At 39.6% G+C, this 17651-nt stretch overlaps 1 protein-coding gene across 1 annotated transcript; it reads left to right on the forward strand.

The window, feature by feature from the left end:
• The first annotated feature begins 11972 nt into the window (after positions 1 to 11972).
• LOC134571278 (putative olfactory receptor 2B3) lies at positions 11973 to 12905 on the forward strand. The gene has a single exon (XM_063429452.1). It carries the CDS (start codon positions 11973 to 11975, stop codon positions 12903 to 12905), a length of 933 nt encoding a protein of 310 aa, XP_063285522.1.
• The last annotated feature ends 4746 nt before the right edge of the window (positions 12906 to 17651 follow it).

Raw genomic sequence — 17651 nt, forward strand, 5'->3', positions numbered from 1 at the left:
ATTAAAAAATTCTGGTATGTGAAGAATATATTCAAATCATTCGTTTTCTGCCTACATTTTGTCATTCAGTTTTCAATTCAGTACAAATAGATGTTCAGTGAATAAACAGCTTAATATGGGGTTGTTGCTTCCTAAAAACAGACAGTTATGCTTTCTTCAGAAAACAATATTGAACATTTGAAACTCCCATAGAAAGTATGGCTTTCAACTTACTGAGACAAATTAAAATTTCAGCTTTGATGTTCAGCACATTACATGTATTTTTTTCAATATTTCGCTAAAACATAACAGTTAAAAAAAAAAAAAAACGTAAATATAACAAAACTACAACATTTATGCAAAAGGTTGAGGTCCTGCAGTAAAATGTTGATCAGATAAGAAGTTAGGTGGTATTATTTGTGAAAGCGGGTAAGAGAAGAGATTGGCTGGGTCAATGGACAATGGATTTACTGCATGAGTAGGGGGCAACATACCATGCCAGCCAGGGTAGGCTGCTTCTGGATACAATGGAAAAGATGGATATGGGAGACCTGCTGGAACAGTATTTGGCACATGGAGAGGTGGCATAATATTAGCACCCTGACTCTCTCCTATAATTACAGAGAATTCTCCTGGGAACTGAAGGCCATTGCTCAAATTTTGGAGCATATTCATGATCTCAGGCATGCCAACTTCCTCTCCTGTATCCTCAGAATTCTGATTCCACTGCTCAAAATTTGGGAAACCTGGAGGAGGGAGCCCTTGCTCGGCCATTTGTCTCTCCTCTCGTTCAACATCTGCTAATATGTCAGAGAAAATATCATCTGGGATATCCAAACCTTCTTTATGTTTCTTGGAAGATTTTTTGGGATAAGCTGTCCAGGAAGGATGGCTTGGAAGAAGCAAGATCAGAAGCAGAATAGGATGGTTGTCTTCCAAACCGGGACCTCCCAAAGGACGCAATCTTTGAGGGATGGGTTGGCCGGCAGGTAGAGGCACTAGGAACGCCTCCATGCCATGACTTCTGATGATTGCATATCTCAGCTTCCGATTAAGATAAGAATACAGCCGAGCATATGAAACTGCATCACTTGACGTTCTTTGATTCAGTCGGATCACACACATGTCCTTGGTGCACTCTGGCCAGATACGATCCACATATTCCCAAACAGACTCTTGCAAAATGCATCCTTCGGATGTTAACACTTTTGTTAAATCCTGGCAAAGATGACTGCTATAACCAGACTCTGGCGTGGCTGTAACTTTAAACTGCTTTATAGAGAACATGTGAAGGAATCCCTTCCACACACTTGAGTCTGCTGGATCTGTGAGTCTAGTATCTGGATCATACAATTTCTTGTTCTTCTTTTCAATGCATGAAGAATGTTGATTGCCATTAGTTATATGGTGTTTCCATATTTTCTCTGGTTTCTTGGTAATTACCCATTGGCTTAAGTCAGCATCACCTGGGGGGTTTATCAGCCCTTTGCATATAAGGCAGTCCTGATCTAAAAGGTGGCTCTTGTGTTGGGATGTTGTGTCCCTTTTCTCTGAGATGCAATCCTGCTGAGAATCCTGAGGCTGCCACACAGAATCAGACAGATCCTCTAGGGTCAAGTTCTGATCGGGCACGGTATCAATTTCAATTAACCCCTTGTGTGTCAGCTTTGTCATCTGAATCTGGTATGGCTGTCTTTCCTCTTTCTCGATTAGTTCCAGTGCATGTTTTCTCTTTTGAATTCTCCAGTTGGCCAGCTCCTGTGCAGCCATTTACGTTGCACTCATTAGAACCAAACACTGTGGGGTGATTTATGGCCCCCACCCACCGCGCAGGGGTGGGGGCCGAGGGGGGGAGGACCGTAGGTCCCCCCATTGTGATTTATGGCCCCCACCCACCGCGCAGGGGTTGGGGAGGACAGTAGCTCCCCCCAGTGTGTATCATGGGCTTTGAGGACAGGTGTCAATCCATACCTGCCAAGTGACCCTATGTAGGGGTAACAGTCCCTATTCTGCTCTGTGTCAGTGTGTATCATGGTCTCTGTGGACGGGGAACAGTCTCTATTCTGCTCTGTGTCAGTGTGTATCATGGTCTCTGTGGACGGGGAACAGTCTCTATTCTGCTCTGTGTCAGTGTGTATCATGGACTCTGTGGACAGGGAACAGTCCCTATTCTGCTCTGTGTCAGTGTGTATCAGAGGTTTTGAGGACAGGTGTCAATCCATATCTGCCAAGTGACCCTATGTAGGAGGAACAGTCCCTATTCTGCTCTGTGTCAGTGTGTATCAGGGGCTTTGAGGACAGGTGTCAATCCATACCTGCCAAGTGACCCTATGTAGGGGGGACAGTCTTTATTCTGCTCTGTGTCAGTGTGTATCATGGTGTCTGTGGACGGTGAACAGTCTCTATTCTGCTCTGTGTCAGTGTGTATCATGGTCTCTGTGGACAGGGAACAGTCTCTATTCTGCTCTGTGTCAGTGTGTATCAGGGGTTTTGAGGACAGGTGTCAATCCATATCTGCCAAGTGACCCTATGTAGGGGGAACAGTCCCTATTCTGCTCTGTGTCAGTGTGTATCAGGGGTTTTGAGGACAGGTGTCAATCCATATCTGCCAAGTGACCCTATGTAGGGGGAACAGTCCCTATTCTGCTCTGTGTCAGTGTGTATCAGGGGTTTTGAGGACAGGTGTCAATCCATATCTGCCAAGTGACCCTATGTAGGGGGAACAGTCTCTATTCTGCTCTGTGTCAGTGTGTATCAGGGCTGGGCTTTGAGGACAGGTGTCAATGTTAGGTGATTTCTGCCCTTTATGGATTAAAAGCAGACTCTGCATCAACCGTGCAATTTTCCATGGGAGTTTTGCCATGGATCCCCCTCTGGCATGCCACAGTCCAGGTGTTAGTCCCCTTGAAACAACTTTTCCATCACTATTGTGGCCAGAAAGAGTCCCTGTTGTTTTTAAAATTCGCCTGCCCATTGAAGTCAATGGCGGTTCGCGCGGTTCGCCGGTTCGCGAACATTTGCGGAAGTTCGCGTTCGCCGTTCGCGAACCGAAAATTTCGGGTTCGCGACAACACTAGTGATGAGTGTACTCACTTTTGTGAGATACTGTATATCCAACCAATTCTATTACTACCCAAGCTTCTTCATTTGTCTTTTATAGTGTAAATTGGATTCTAGAGATTTTATTGAAATCAACAAATGTTTACAGTGTATATATTCCCACTAAAATGTATCCAATAGGTAAATATTTGATTTGAAAAATCTAATACAGTATAAAAATGAAAATTCAAATGTAAACAAGAAATCCATAATATAAACTGCTTGCAAAAATAAATATGAAACAGTAAATTGAGAAATCTTATATACACACATTGTGTGTGTTAATATTTTTAAAATGAGCATAATTCATAGTCAACAGTAAAATGCAATCTGCATTTTATTTCAAATAGCTGTAAAGTGTATAATGATTTTCTAAAAATGGCATTGTGTTAAACTACTATCCCGCAGAGTTTTGTATCAGTGTGAAAGTGTGAAACGAGGGAAAACATTGCACAGTTATATGGTATGTAGCTAGCAGAGTAACTTAGTGTCAGTCGCTGCTGTTTAGTAAGCTCTGAACTCAATATAATAATAAATCCTTAGCTAAGTAGGCTGGTAGGGGAGTGCATTACCTTATATCTATCTAAGTTTTGCCAGAGTCGATTATCAACGTCATGGTGCCTGTGAAGCAAAATGTCAGGTCAACAGTGATACTCACTGTCTTATTTGCGTATTCTCGTTATCGTGCAGGCATTAACAACCAGTTCATGTTGTCATGACATCAGCATCAGGCACATTATCTTCCTACAGTACTAACCATGGCAGGTAGAGGATCTGCATACTTTTATAGTAAGGAGCGGAGTAATCGCTAATAAGTAAGAAAAACTGTGACCTGGCGGCTTGTAGGGCCTATGTATTAGCACATCGTGTAAGGCAGAAATGAACGGCCTAGGGTGTATCAGGGCCTAATAGGATGGACATTATAGTGTAGGGAGGCAAGTGTGTCATTACCAGTGTGTGATGCAGCATCTAATAAGGTAATTGTAGGGAGAAAATCAAGACATATAAACAAATTTTTGAGTCCCGGTATAAATGTGCAGAAGCACCATGACCTGAACAGCGAAGGTGGATTGCTCATCGGCAAGATAGTCTAGGGTGTGGGGGACCCACAGAGGGACGTTCGGGCTGAAGTCCTCCATGACCGCATCAGGCTCTGTAACCGCTTGTGGTACGGATATGTTGGCCTCGGTGTCAGGGTTTATGTTCCACTCAAGAGGACCCCATAGGCTGGAGTGAGTCTCCGGTGTGTCCAGCTGCGGCTACGGTGTGCTCCAGATTAGTTATCGTTAGGGAGCAGTTGAGAATCGTCCAAAGGGTTTGGAGCCCTTCGGTCATCGAGTACGCTGTATCGCGGTTGGGCAAGTAAGGACCACAGCTAGGGGCATTCTGTGCGGTCCGTGAAACAAATAACCAGGGAACAACATTTGGGTAATAGTCCAGCGGAATGTTGAGCTGCTCCCCGAGATTACCGAGTCCCTTCGGGCGGTTCATGGTGCCATGAAGGTAAGTGGAAGTGCTTGTAACCCCCATTTATGTGGTGATCGAGGCGTAGGCGTCTGGCGTATTATTTCTAGACACAAACGTGGCAACTCGCGTCGGGTCCCAGCTGTGAGTTGGGGAGGTACAGTCTTGGGATCTCTCTTGGGTGTGGGGGTCCTGTGGTAGGCCCATGTCCCGCAGGAGATTTGCTGCGTCCTGAGTGTCGTGGATCCGGTGCATTTTTTCTCCTTGTTGTACGAGGAGTGTTTGGGAGGGTCGCTAGCGGTAAGGTATATTGTGTCGCTGGAGTAAGGATGTGAGGTGCCGGAGCGACCTGCGCCAAGCCAGGGTGCCCCCGGACAGGTCAGCGTAAAAGGTCAAGTGCATGTTCTCAAACAGCAGTGGGGTTTTATTGCGGAGGGCAGAGAGGATCACCGATTTGTCCCTCCCTTTCCTGAAGGTGATTATGGTGTCCCTTGTGGCCGCAGCTGAGGCCCTGGGAGGTTTGGGAACCCGGAAAAAGTCCGTGGGTGTGATGGACTTAGCCTGGCTAGAGGGTAGTATGGTCGTCAGCATACGTTTTAGTGTCTGCGGCAACTCCGTCTCCGGCAACTCTTCTGGGATTCCTCTGACCTTCAAGTTATGTCTCCTTCTGGAGTCCTCTTGGGCAGCAAAGCGCTGTTCATGTAGTAGGTTCTGCCGTTGCAGATCCTGTACAGCCATCTGTAGTGAGGCTATGTGCTGTTGGTTGTCCTGGGAGGAGACCTCCAGTGTCGATATGCGGCCTGTCAGGCCCTGCAGCTCACCTCTCAAAGCGGTGACGTCCGCGAGGATGTTTTTCTGCAGGTCCGCTAGTAATGTTTTTAATACCCCGGTGGTTACCAGGTCGGTATCCATGTCAGCCCTTGGTTTGGTAGGGTTCACCTTCTGCTTATGTGCTGGAGCTGGGGGGTAATCATCCTCTGCATCCCCAGAGCAGTCATCCAAATAGAAGTCAGAGCAGCCTTCGTGGAGCGCCACCATGTTGAATTCGCCCGTGTCGCGTGCTTGCCGCCACATGTCTCCAATTGTCAGCCCTGGAGCTGGTTTGTCCGTCGTCGGTTTTTTATTCTTCCGACCCATGATTCTAGGGGTATTCCCACGTTTGAATCGTTGTCTTTGGGGGTGATATATGTTGTAGTTAGGTTCGTTTTTTCGTAAGTCGCTTGGAGCTTGAGGATTGTGCGTCTGCTTGTGTAATAACTAGTTTAACAGTTACACATATTATATCACTGTTAACTAGGCCAGTACTAAATTAGACCTCTATTTAATATTTTAGAACAGCTTTTCAAATGATCATAATCTGTTATAACATATTTTTGATTTGTCTACAAAAGTCAACATTACATTTTATGAAAACTCATATATATGCACATGGAAACTCAGTGTGCTGCTTTCACTCCTGGCTGAGACTCAATGTGTAGACAGTACATGAGAGGAGCATGGCAGAAGTGCAGAGCCTGCAAACTTTCTGTCACTCACCCTGCTTTTAGGTAGGGGGAATTTTTTTTTTTTAGGGGGGGAAAAAAATTGTTTTTCTATAATGTGCCTATATGTATATGTCTGTATATGTGTCTTTGTGTATACCAGTATGTGTATGTCTGTGTATGCATGTTTGCTTGTGTATATGTATGTCTGTATCTGTGTGAAAGCATGTGCCTCAGTCTGTGCAGTCTGTGTGTATGTCTTTCAGCAAGCAAGATATTACTTTGCTGCAGAGGAATTTAGATAGATTGGAGGACTAGGCACTCATATGTCAGATGAAATTTTATGTTGAAAACTGAAATGTTATGCACTTCTGGGTAAAGAATGCACAAGCAACTTATACCCTAAATGGTAGTGAATTAAGGATAACAACAAGCAAGACGGATTTGGGAATTGTTATAGACAACAAACTAAGCAATGTGCAATGTCAATCAGCAGTGGATAAGGCCAGTAACGTCATGTATATAAAAGGGCATTAATTCTCGGGATCAGAATATAATTTTGCCTCTTTATATATCACTGGTAAGACTACATCTTGAATATGCTGTGCAAGTTTGAGCATGTGTTCTAAAGAAGGATATTATGGAACCTGGGTTTGTGGGGGTGAGACACACACAGATGGGGATCGTGAGAGAGACACACAGAAGGACCTGAGGTGGGGGTAAAAGAGACACACAAAGGAGCTGGGGGAGTAAGTCACACAAATGGGTTGGGAGGATGTAGGAGACATACAAGGAGAGTAGGGGTAAGAGACACACAAGGGAATTGTAAGACACAAAACTTAAAGAAAAAATCTATTAACAAAATAAATATATTAACAAAATAAATATAATAATACAATTAAAGAGCTGCTCCCTCTCAGCCCCTACCCTACCCCACAGACCCTCTCTTTCACATTACACACATACACAATGCATCCTTACACATACACAGAAACACACAATGCTTCTCTCACACACACACACACACACGATGCATCTCTTACACACACTCAGTGCACCTCTTACAGACAAACACTGTATCCCTTACACATACAAACGCAAATTCACACAATATACAAATAGTACGAGATAGTACTGTGTATCCAGGCGCTTAAACAAGGGTGTAAAAATGTGTGCAGCTACCGCCAGTGTGTAATCCTCTCACAGCTTAACACAAGGGTATAATTTGTAATGATAGGCTGTGTGGTATGAGAACAACAACAGCCAATTGGTGGAGCACTAAAGGGTACAAATAAAATAGCTCACCTCCCCTCTCTCTTGGATATATATGCAATAACCTAGAGGTGGGGATGAGATAAAAAGTGCAATCATGTAATACGTTCAAAAAATAGTGGGGTGATAATAGAAATATATAGACCCACTCACATGGTACTGAGCCTCAACAGGACAGGCTCAGATCACTCAGGCGTACGTGTTTTAAAAGGCAACATAGAAACTACAACGATGAAGTCGTGCTGTTCCTTTAAATATAAAGGGAGACCAAATATGGTGTAGTATGTAGGTACATTGTAATTGGTGGTAAAATACACAAAATTGCTCACCTGATTCAGAGCCTATAGACCTGGCTCTGGGTGTAATGGTGTATGTGCCAATAAGGGGCACAAAAACCTATAAGTGAGTATCAGGAACACTGCTTACGTCCACAAGGAGGAGTTGGAAAAAATAAAATGTATTTGACAATATAAAAAACACTAATTATAAAATAAAATAGCTGTATAAAAACAGTAAGTGAATCTTTGATCCACCTGGACGTCCGAGACGCGTTAAGGGTATCCATAATTGCGGATTGATCGCGGCAGTAAAGACAGTACCAGATAGTTAGTGTAGCTTGGCTGAAATATATACAATATATACACACACATATATGAAAGTTATAGAAAAGGGGAAAAAGAGAACCCCTCATTAAGACCATTTGGGGTTAGGGTCTTCAATTGATAGATCCAAAAACATTCCCTTTGTCTGAGGAATTTGTCATAGTTGCCTCGTCTAGGGTTCCTTTTGACTAGTTCTAAGCCACAGAAGTGTAGTCCTTTAGGGTCACTGTTATGGTATTCACGAAGGTGTCTAGAGATGGGGGTTTCAGTTGGGTATTTGCTAGATCGCATGTGTTCTTGTATACGTTTCTTAAAGGGGCGGAATGTTTTGCCTACATATTTTTTGTTACATTCACACGTAAGTAGGTAAACAACCCCTGATGAAGTCTCAGATGCCCTAACCCCAAATGGTCTTAATGAGGGGTTCTCTTTTTCCCCTTTTCTATAACTTTCATATATGTGTGTGTATATATTGTATATATTTCAACCAAGCTACACTAACTATCTGGTACTGTCTTTATTAAGTTTATTAAGTTTTTTAAAACTCCTCTTGTTAATATGTCCATGCTCCTTATGTTCTATCATCTCAGGTGTGACAGTTGCTTACTGTTACTTCACACTGAGATTGATTTCTACATAGGGCATCTGAGACTTCACTTAACATCAAAAGGACTTGCTCCTTAATCATTACTATATACACTGTATTGCCTGAAGGGTTTATAATCCCCCATATTCTATGGCACATACACATATACTGCATCCGACCATTGTTGCCGGACCGGAGCATCCCTTGACTCCTCCCCCTCCCGTGACGCGCCTTCACGCTATTGGCCATTACGTCACGGGAGGGGCGGGCACTAGCCCCTTTAAAACTCCGGCGGTAAGAGGATCTCCTTACCGCTCTTGAAAAAGGTGCCACACAGCGCCGAAACGCGCGTCGAGTAAGACGCTTAGCCTAGCTAAACTCTTCACATCTACTTGATTTATATACTTCGATTTTGACTTATAGCTCAGCCTCACTTTTTAGTCAGCACCTTTGTATGGGGTTGGGAACGTGTGGGTTGGTCTGATTGGCGGGGAGACGTCCTTTGCAACTAGGAGGCAGGGGTAGCTCTTTGCCCCTGGACCCATTGACTGAGGGGATTCTTTCCAGATACCTAGCAGCTATCTGTTGGCTCCAGCACTGCAGTTTTGTATCCCTTTTTGTAGCAACTCCACTAGGATACTCAAATAGTATTGGGATAACATTCTGCAAGTGTGAATAACATACTTAATCATTGTTGCAACTCTGTCTGCATCTGTCTCTGTGCAAGCACTCTACCAACTTACACTTAGAAGCTGATTAATACCTAGACGAATCGAGTGATTTGGGTATCTTTATATAAGAGGGATTCCTGTCAGTATGACCTTATCTCTATCCTCTCTTTGATCCCAATTTACCTACTAATATATATTCAGCAATCCCTTTCCTACGGGACAACTACTTATGTATTAGGTTTAGTGCTTGCTACATACTCTAGGGGAGGACATCCTGGTTCATTGGGTATCCCTCCTTACTCAGACAGTTTGGGTCTATAGGGCTATTTTTGGTATCTGCATTACCCATGCAGATACTTTATGACTACAACTCAACTTGTGGATTTAGCTGTTGAGGTGGTTGTCTGGTCTCAGTGCCTGACATCACCTTTTCACGGCTTATCCCAACTATATGTACCCTGTTGCCTCCCGTACGCACAGCCTCAGAGACCAATTCCCACTCCTGCATATTGCATATAGTCTCTTGACATTTACCGTGTTTTTACTATTTATATATATTTTTCCCAATAAAGATTTATTATTATTTTTCTCTACCACTCGGGGAGTTTAGTACACCCCATGTGGGCACACCCTCAGCCGAGTGTGATTTTGTAGTTGGACCTTCGCTCTCCTCTCCAAACACCTCATACTTTGGAATTTCTCTATTAATTACCGCTCGGGGTTAGGCCCCTTATGTGCTGCCCACTCAGTCCTTCTTTGGCTCCAGGACTAAGTTTCTCTAGTTCTGTAGTCATCTACTTTTTTCTCTAATTAATTAAGAAAAAATAGATTAAATATTTTGGATATGTCAACAAAAGTATAATTGGTTTGTTTAGATTAATGTGTGTCTTAGGGGTTTTGTATAGACATGGATTGTAAGAGGAAAATTCTATTGAATTAGATCAGATTGAATTTAACCATTACATGGTTATTAACATAATAGTGTATTAACATAATAGTCTTTCAATATTGATTGGAAATATATAAATATCCATATAAATTATTTCATATACACATTTCCAATACTGAATTACCTCTAATAAAATTAATCAATACATAATTAGTCCCAAATATGAAGTATTCAAGATATACCTCTATGATGTAGTGTAGATCTTTAGATGAAGATTATTATATTACATATATACAATAATTTACATATTACAATATTGTATTGTAAAGTATAATCTTTGACTTGGGGTGAAGGCTATCTGGATATGAATAGTGTAAACAAAATAGAGGGTAATTTTCTGAAGGAGTTTTTTGGCGGCAAAATTATATTTTCTCATAGGAAATGACACAGTTCAAAGTCGCTATTTAATCCGTGAGGTAACATAGTGTTCAGATTGAAAATCCACCTCCATACGACCTATGTGTTGTATAAAATGTTCGCCCCTCCAATTAGGAGTGATTTGTTGTACCCCCATAAATGTAATATTTACAGGATCTTTATTATGAATTTTAAGAAAATGCAGAGATAAACTATGTTTTTCAAAACCATTGCGGATAGTCCTAATATGTTCTTGTATACGTATATGTAGAGGGCGTATGGTAGGTCCTACATATAGGAGACCGCAGGGACACTTAATAGTATATATCACTTTTTTTGAATCACATGTAATTAATTCATTGATTTAAAAAAAAAATGGATTTTTTGGGTGTGGGAATGTTGTAATTTTTCTCTTTTTATTCTGGGTGTTTTTGCAGGCCCCACAATTTCCACAACCAAAAATGCTTCTAGTAGCATCAAGAAAATGCGTATTTTTCTTTGTTTTGATGTGATTATGTACCAAAGTTCTATTAAGATTTGGAACTCCTCTATATACCACAACTGGTCTATCTGGAAGTATGGGGTTTAATGTATCATCATTTTTGAGGATGGGCCAGTATTTATTCAGAATTCTTCTGACTTGTTTGTTCTTACAATTAAAGTCGAATATCAATGTTGGTTCATTAGTGTTGGTATTTTTAGTTTTTTCTTTATATGTTAATAAAGTACTATTACTGTTAGCATTACTATTTATCTTAACCTGGTTAGAACTAGCTGACTTCTTTAAAACAATGAATAACAGACCACAATTTATTGACATTTGAAATCAATATACTATCTGGAAAAAAAAAAATGATTGATATATATGAATCATGGAGGGAAAAACAAATAACATTCAGCAGTATCATATGCTGCTGTATGTCAGTGAATCCAGATTGAACTGTTACCTCCATCTTTGATAGTTTTTACATTTTCTTCAGGCATGTAAAGTTAAATCCCTAAACTGTTTTCTATTCTCCTGTCGGGGGGTCCAATGGCCATGGGGCAGTTAAAGGTAGGCTCTACTTACCTGAACCTGTCCCTTGCAGGCATTGCCATTTTGATCCGGTGGTTCCTCTTCGGAGCAGTCACTGCTTTACTCTTGCGCTGCTGTACTCTTGCACTTGAGAGGTCTATGGAGGTTCCCAAAAGACCTTCCATAAACACAGTCAATTCCCTGCAGCCATCACAAGCGACAGATGTCAGGATTGACTTTTAGACTCCACACTGAATCTAAGAAAGTACTTAGACTTTCCCTATATCCCTATTTTTGTCCCTATATATCTCTTTACTGGTTTGCATTTTCAGGGAAATTTCAGCACAGTCATTTTATGAAATACTAATTTTTAGAGGTGACAGTGCCACATTAACTTAAAGGTATCTAACATTTAATAAACAGCATATATATTTTTTATTTGGTTTCTGTTATAATTTATAATTTTATTAGTTTCTCTTTTTGTTTTAACAGATATAATGATTTGGAAAAATAAAACATTTGCGATAGAATTTATTCTTCTTGGACTCTCTGATCACCCCAAGACACAATGCATCCTTTTTGTATTTCTCTTGATAGCTTATGTAATGATTTTATTTGGAAACTTTTCTATTATATTTCTATGCCTGACAGACAACAATCTGAAGACCCCGATGTATATTTTCCTTTCCAGTCTCTCTCTTCTGGATATCTGCTTTGCAACATCAACTGTCCCTAGAATGCTAAAAGATTTGCTGTCAGTCAAGAAAACTATTTCATTTGAAGAATGTGCAGCTCAAATGTTTGTTTCACTTTCTCTTGGGGTTTGTGAATGTATTCTGCTCGCTGTAATGGCTTATGATCGTTATATTGCTATATGCAATCCTTTACGTTACACCTCAATCATAAGCAGATCTGTTTGTATCAGAATAATTCTTGGTAATTGGATATTTGGATTTGTTCAGTCTATTCCTGTTGTTATATTTACATTAAATGTAGATGTTTGTGGACACAATAAAATTAATCACTTTCTCTGTGAAGTCCCAGAAGTCCTTTCACTTGCATGCACAAGCCTATTCATTATTGAATGTTTTCTGTTTTTTGCTTGTTCTTTTATACTGATGATACCTGTTGCATTAATTGTGATCTCTTATATTAAAATCATTATAACCATATTAAAGATTGCGTCCTCTGCTGGACGAAAGAAAGCTTTTTCCACCTGTGGATCTCATATGATGGTTGTGACATTATTTTATGGTTCAGCTATAGCTACTTATATGAAACCTCGTTCAATCTCTTTACCAGAAATAGACAAAATTATTTCAGTTTTTTATATAATTATAACACCTATATTAAATCCCTTGATTTATACACTTAGAAATAAAGACATTAAAATAGCTATAAATAAATGCAAAATTCAATATTGTAAATAAATCGGAATATAAGGTTTTGTTTTGGGTGTCATTCAAATATACCCATAATCCATTAGTAAAATCAATCTCACAGAAAAGCAAACTGCAGAAATCATAGGCAGAGATGAAGATAATTTATGCACCTATATACTGAGAACTGGCACATGGAAAGAAAATAGAAAAAATATAAATAAAAACAAATGGCAATTGGAAGGTAGTAATAACCATTATGATGCAAGGAGCATACAGAGAGGACAACCAAAAGCTTTGAGTGTCCTGGCACCCTTTCCAGAGTAATATGTCTTGTTTGAACCAATAGTTGATGTCAGTAATCTTGTTATAACAGACTAAACCTGTTGGTGGGGTCAGTATGATGATGATGTATATTTTTTATTTTGTTCCTGTACACACTTAAACACTCTATTAGAGGTGGATTAAATTGGATGTTTTGTTTTGTTTTACATGACTTGTGTGTGATATTTGATTTATTTTATAGTATAATATATGTATTTAAAAATAACAAACTTCACTGTACTTTGCTTTAAAGATGGCCCAATAAAGAACTAACACTTGAAACAGTTTCTGCTTTAAATAGCACCTAAACAATAGCACTTTTTAGTGCTCATGTATTCATAATATGCACTCCACCCCATCCATGACTCCAATATACAATACCAGGACAGAAAATTGTAAGTATAATGGATTTCACAATATATGGCAGCAGAGGGGGGAGGGGGGGGGGGGCAAATATAAGGCAGAAGGCCCATATAGAAGAAAATGCAATTGCAAAACACAGAAGAACCTATGTTACATTTAAAGAGCATTACCGAAATGGCTGTAAGCTATATCCAGACACTAAATATGTCATGTCACAGTATCCAAAAAGGGTTAAAGCAGTATAAAATTGGTTGTATTGTGTCTACATGAATTGCTAATATTTCTTTCCTAAAGTAAATGGAGATTTCAGATGCAATATACACACACAAAATACATTATATGTATACCGATGAAAGTCCAGGGAATGGAATGAAACATTTATGTACCATATGCATTAATGATAAAACAGTTTGAACTACAGAAAAGTCAATTGTGCTCTCTCTCTCTCTCTCTCTCTCTGGTTGCCACGTGAAAGCTAACGAGTGAACAAGTGAATAAAGAGCAAAGTCAGTTGAGGTGTGCCGACCTGACGTGAGGTTAGACCTGTAAAAGAGGGCCCACCTAGGTAAAATGATAATAAACTGAGGTGGGAGGGGCACTTCCAAGAACGTCGAAGACAGGTAAGCAGGGGCTCACTGGGTTTAAATAGGGATCCAAGTGCCTCCCACAATTACAGGCCAAGCCTTTTATACATATATATATCACTTCAGTGAGAGTCCCGGCATGGTTATTAAGTGAAAGGAAACAATTGAATAAAGAGTATAGGCTTGACATAGTGAACCAAGAGTGGATACTGGTATAAATGGCAAATCCTATTAGAGATAAGTCCAGATAAAGTGGAGTCACAATACTCAAATATAAAAGACCTAATGGTAAAAAAATAAAGAATTGTTTATTAATTATAAGAAGACTGTAAAAATGTTTTCTGGCTGTGACAAAATGCCTTTTGTCACTGGATTTTTATATGACCAACTGCCTTTTGCCCTTGGCTGTTGGAGGAACCTGTTTGCCAGCCTCCTCCCTCATGAAAAAAACTGAAAAAACTGCTAAATAGATTCAAAATTTTGTCCTGAGTTTTAAAATACCCAGTGTTTACATGCTTTTTTGCTTTTTTGTGTGCAAGTTATAGGGCTATAGGTACAAGTAGGATATTGCGGTTTCAAAACATACATTTTTTTCAAATTTATCAATAGTGACATTGTAACACTATTATCTGTCAAAAATCTCTGAATAACACCCCACATGTACATATTTTTTTTTAAAGTAGACAACCCAGGGAATTCAATATGGGGTATGTCCAGTCTTTTTTAGTAGCCACCTAGTCGCAAACACTGGCCAAACTTAGCGTTCATATTTGTTTGTGTGTGAAAAAAGTAAAAAACTAAATTGAACGCTAATTTTGGCCAGTGTTTGTGACTAAGTGGCTACTAAAAAAGACTGGACATACCCCATTTGTAATACCTTGGGTTGTCTTCTTTTGCAAATGGTATGCCATCATGGGGGTAATTCTCATTCCTGGGCTACCATACGCTCTCAAAGACAACGTAACCAACCTGGCCATTTTCAATGTAAAATATTTGACCCATATATTTGACCCTGTAACTTTCAAAAACGCTATAAAATCTGTACATGTGGGGTACTGTTAAACTTGGGAGACTTTGCTGAACACAAATATTAGTGTTTCAAAACAGGAAAACGTATCACAACAATGATATCATCAGTAAAAGTGCTATTTGTGTGTGAAAAATTCAAAGAAAGTCACTTTCACTGACAATATCATCGCTGTGATAGGTTTTACTGTTTTGAATCACTAATATTTGTGTTCAGCGAAGTCTCCTGAGTAAAACGGTGCCCCACATGTACAGGTTTTAGGGTGTCATAGAAAGTTACAGGGTAAAATACAGTGCTAGCAAATTAAATTCTCTGCAATTTCAGCCTGGGTTGGCAGGCAGGTCCCTTAAATTGCAATTAATAGAATTACTTAATTATGTAAAAAATATTACATAAATAGGCACGTAGAATTTAAATATATATGCATATTTATATATTTGAAGTCTACGTGTATATTTATATAATTATTTATATAATTTTGTATATGGACAAACGTATATTTCATATGATTTTTATTTATTTTTATATATATATATATATATATATATATATATATATATATATATATAAACAAATGGAAGCTTGGCACTCTCCTCCAAAAATAATTAATTATATCACATATGCCTGGGTGCAAATTGCGTCAGATATATATACACATAAATGAAAAAAATCAAAATGCACTCACAGGTCTTCGAATTAGTGGACAAATAGGTGCTTTATTTGGTCATCAAAAGTGTACAAAAATCAATCGACGTTTCGACCCTGCCGGGTCTTTTTCAAGATCATCATATATATACACAATTTCTTTATAAGTGTATTTTGATATAAATATATATATTTTAATATCAAAATACAGTTAGAATAAAATTTCATATAGATATATAATTTTTTTTTAAATTTGTTTTATTTAATTGAATTTACTTATTATTTGTATGTTATAAAATATATATATATATATATATATATACAATATATATAGTTATTATATATATACGTGTGTAATTTAATTATAAGTGTATTTTTATATTAATATATGTACATATTAATATAACAATACACTTGGTATGACATGATGCTCCTTGATGCCCCTTCCTGCTCATTTCTGTTCCTTCTCCTACTTTACCTTTGTGCTCCTTCTGTCCCTTTCTACTCCTTGCTACCCTTTCCAGCTATTTGCTGACCCTTGCTGCTTCTGCTGACCCTTCTAGCTCCTTGCTGCGCCTTTCTGCTACTTGATGTCCCTTCCTGCTCATTTATGTTCCTTCTCCTTTCTGATCCTTCTCTTATTTTATTTTCCTGCTCCTTGCTGACCCTTCCTGTAGGCTGCATCCCCCCATCCCTCACTTACCTACTCTACAGGCTGTCTCTCCCCTCTCTCCTCCCTCACTTCCCTGATCTGTAGGCTGCCGCCCCATGCCTAACTTCCCTGATCTGTAGGCTGCCCCCCATGCCTCACACCCCCCCATTCCTCACTTACCTGATCTATAGGCTGTCTCTGCTGGCTGCATGTGCTGTTCCCCTGCAGTTTCAGTCAGCAGAGAGAAGCAGGGATAAGATATAGCTTCCAATCCCTGTCTCTCTCCATACACAGTGCCACCTACTGACCGGTATTGCAGCGCATTTTTAATCTCACAGGAAAAATAGCAGTGCCCCCCCTGCGGATGCCCATACTGTCCTCTGTCCCCTCTACTTTTCATATTAGTATTAGAGCCGTTCCTACAAGCTATTAGAAACAACCAGCTAATCCAAGGCCTCACTATTGACAAGTCAGAAAACAAAATTTCTGCATTTGCTGACGATGTTATGTTCACAATCAAGGACCCCGACAAATCTCTCCCAAATATACTTGACGAAATATCTATACAGGGAGTGCAGAATTATTAGGCAAGTTGTATTTTTGAGGATTAATTTTATTATTGTACTACAACCATGTTCTCAATGAACACAAAAAACTCATTAATATCAAAGCTGAATATTTTTGGAAGTAGTTTTTAGTTTGTTTTTAGTTATAGCTATTTTAGGGGGATATCTGTGTGTGCAGGTGACTATTACTGTGCATAATTATTAGGCAACTTAACAAAAAACAAATATATACCCATTTCAATTATTTATTTTTACCAGTGAAACCAATATAACATCTCAACATTCACAAATATACATTTCTGACATTCAAAAACAAAACAAAAACAAATCAGTGACCAATATAGCCACCTTTCTTTGCAAGGACACTCAAAAGCCTGCCATCCATGGATTCTGTCAGTGTTTTGATCTATTCACCATCAACATTGCGTGCAGCAGCAACCACAGCCTCCCAGACACTGTTCAGAGAGGTGTACTGTTTTCCCTCCTTGTAAATCTCACATTTGATGATGGACCACAGGTTCTCAATGGGGTTCAGATCAGGTGAACAAGGAGGCCATGTCATTAGATTTTCTTCTTTTATACCCTTTCTTGCCAGCCACGCTGTGGAGTACTTGGACGCGTGTGATGGAGCATTGT

The sequence above is a fragment of the Pelobates fuscus genome, chromosome 8 (genome assembly GCF_036172605.1).
Source record: "Pelobates fuscus isolate aPelFus1 chromosome 8, aPelFus1.pri, whole genome shotgun sequence".
Lineage (NCBI taxonomy): Eukaryota > Metazoa > Chordata > Amphibia > Anura > Pelobatidae > Pelobates > Pelobates fuscus.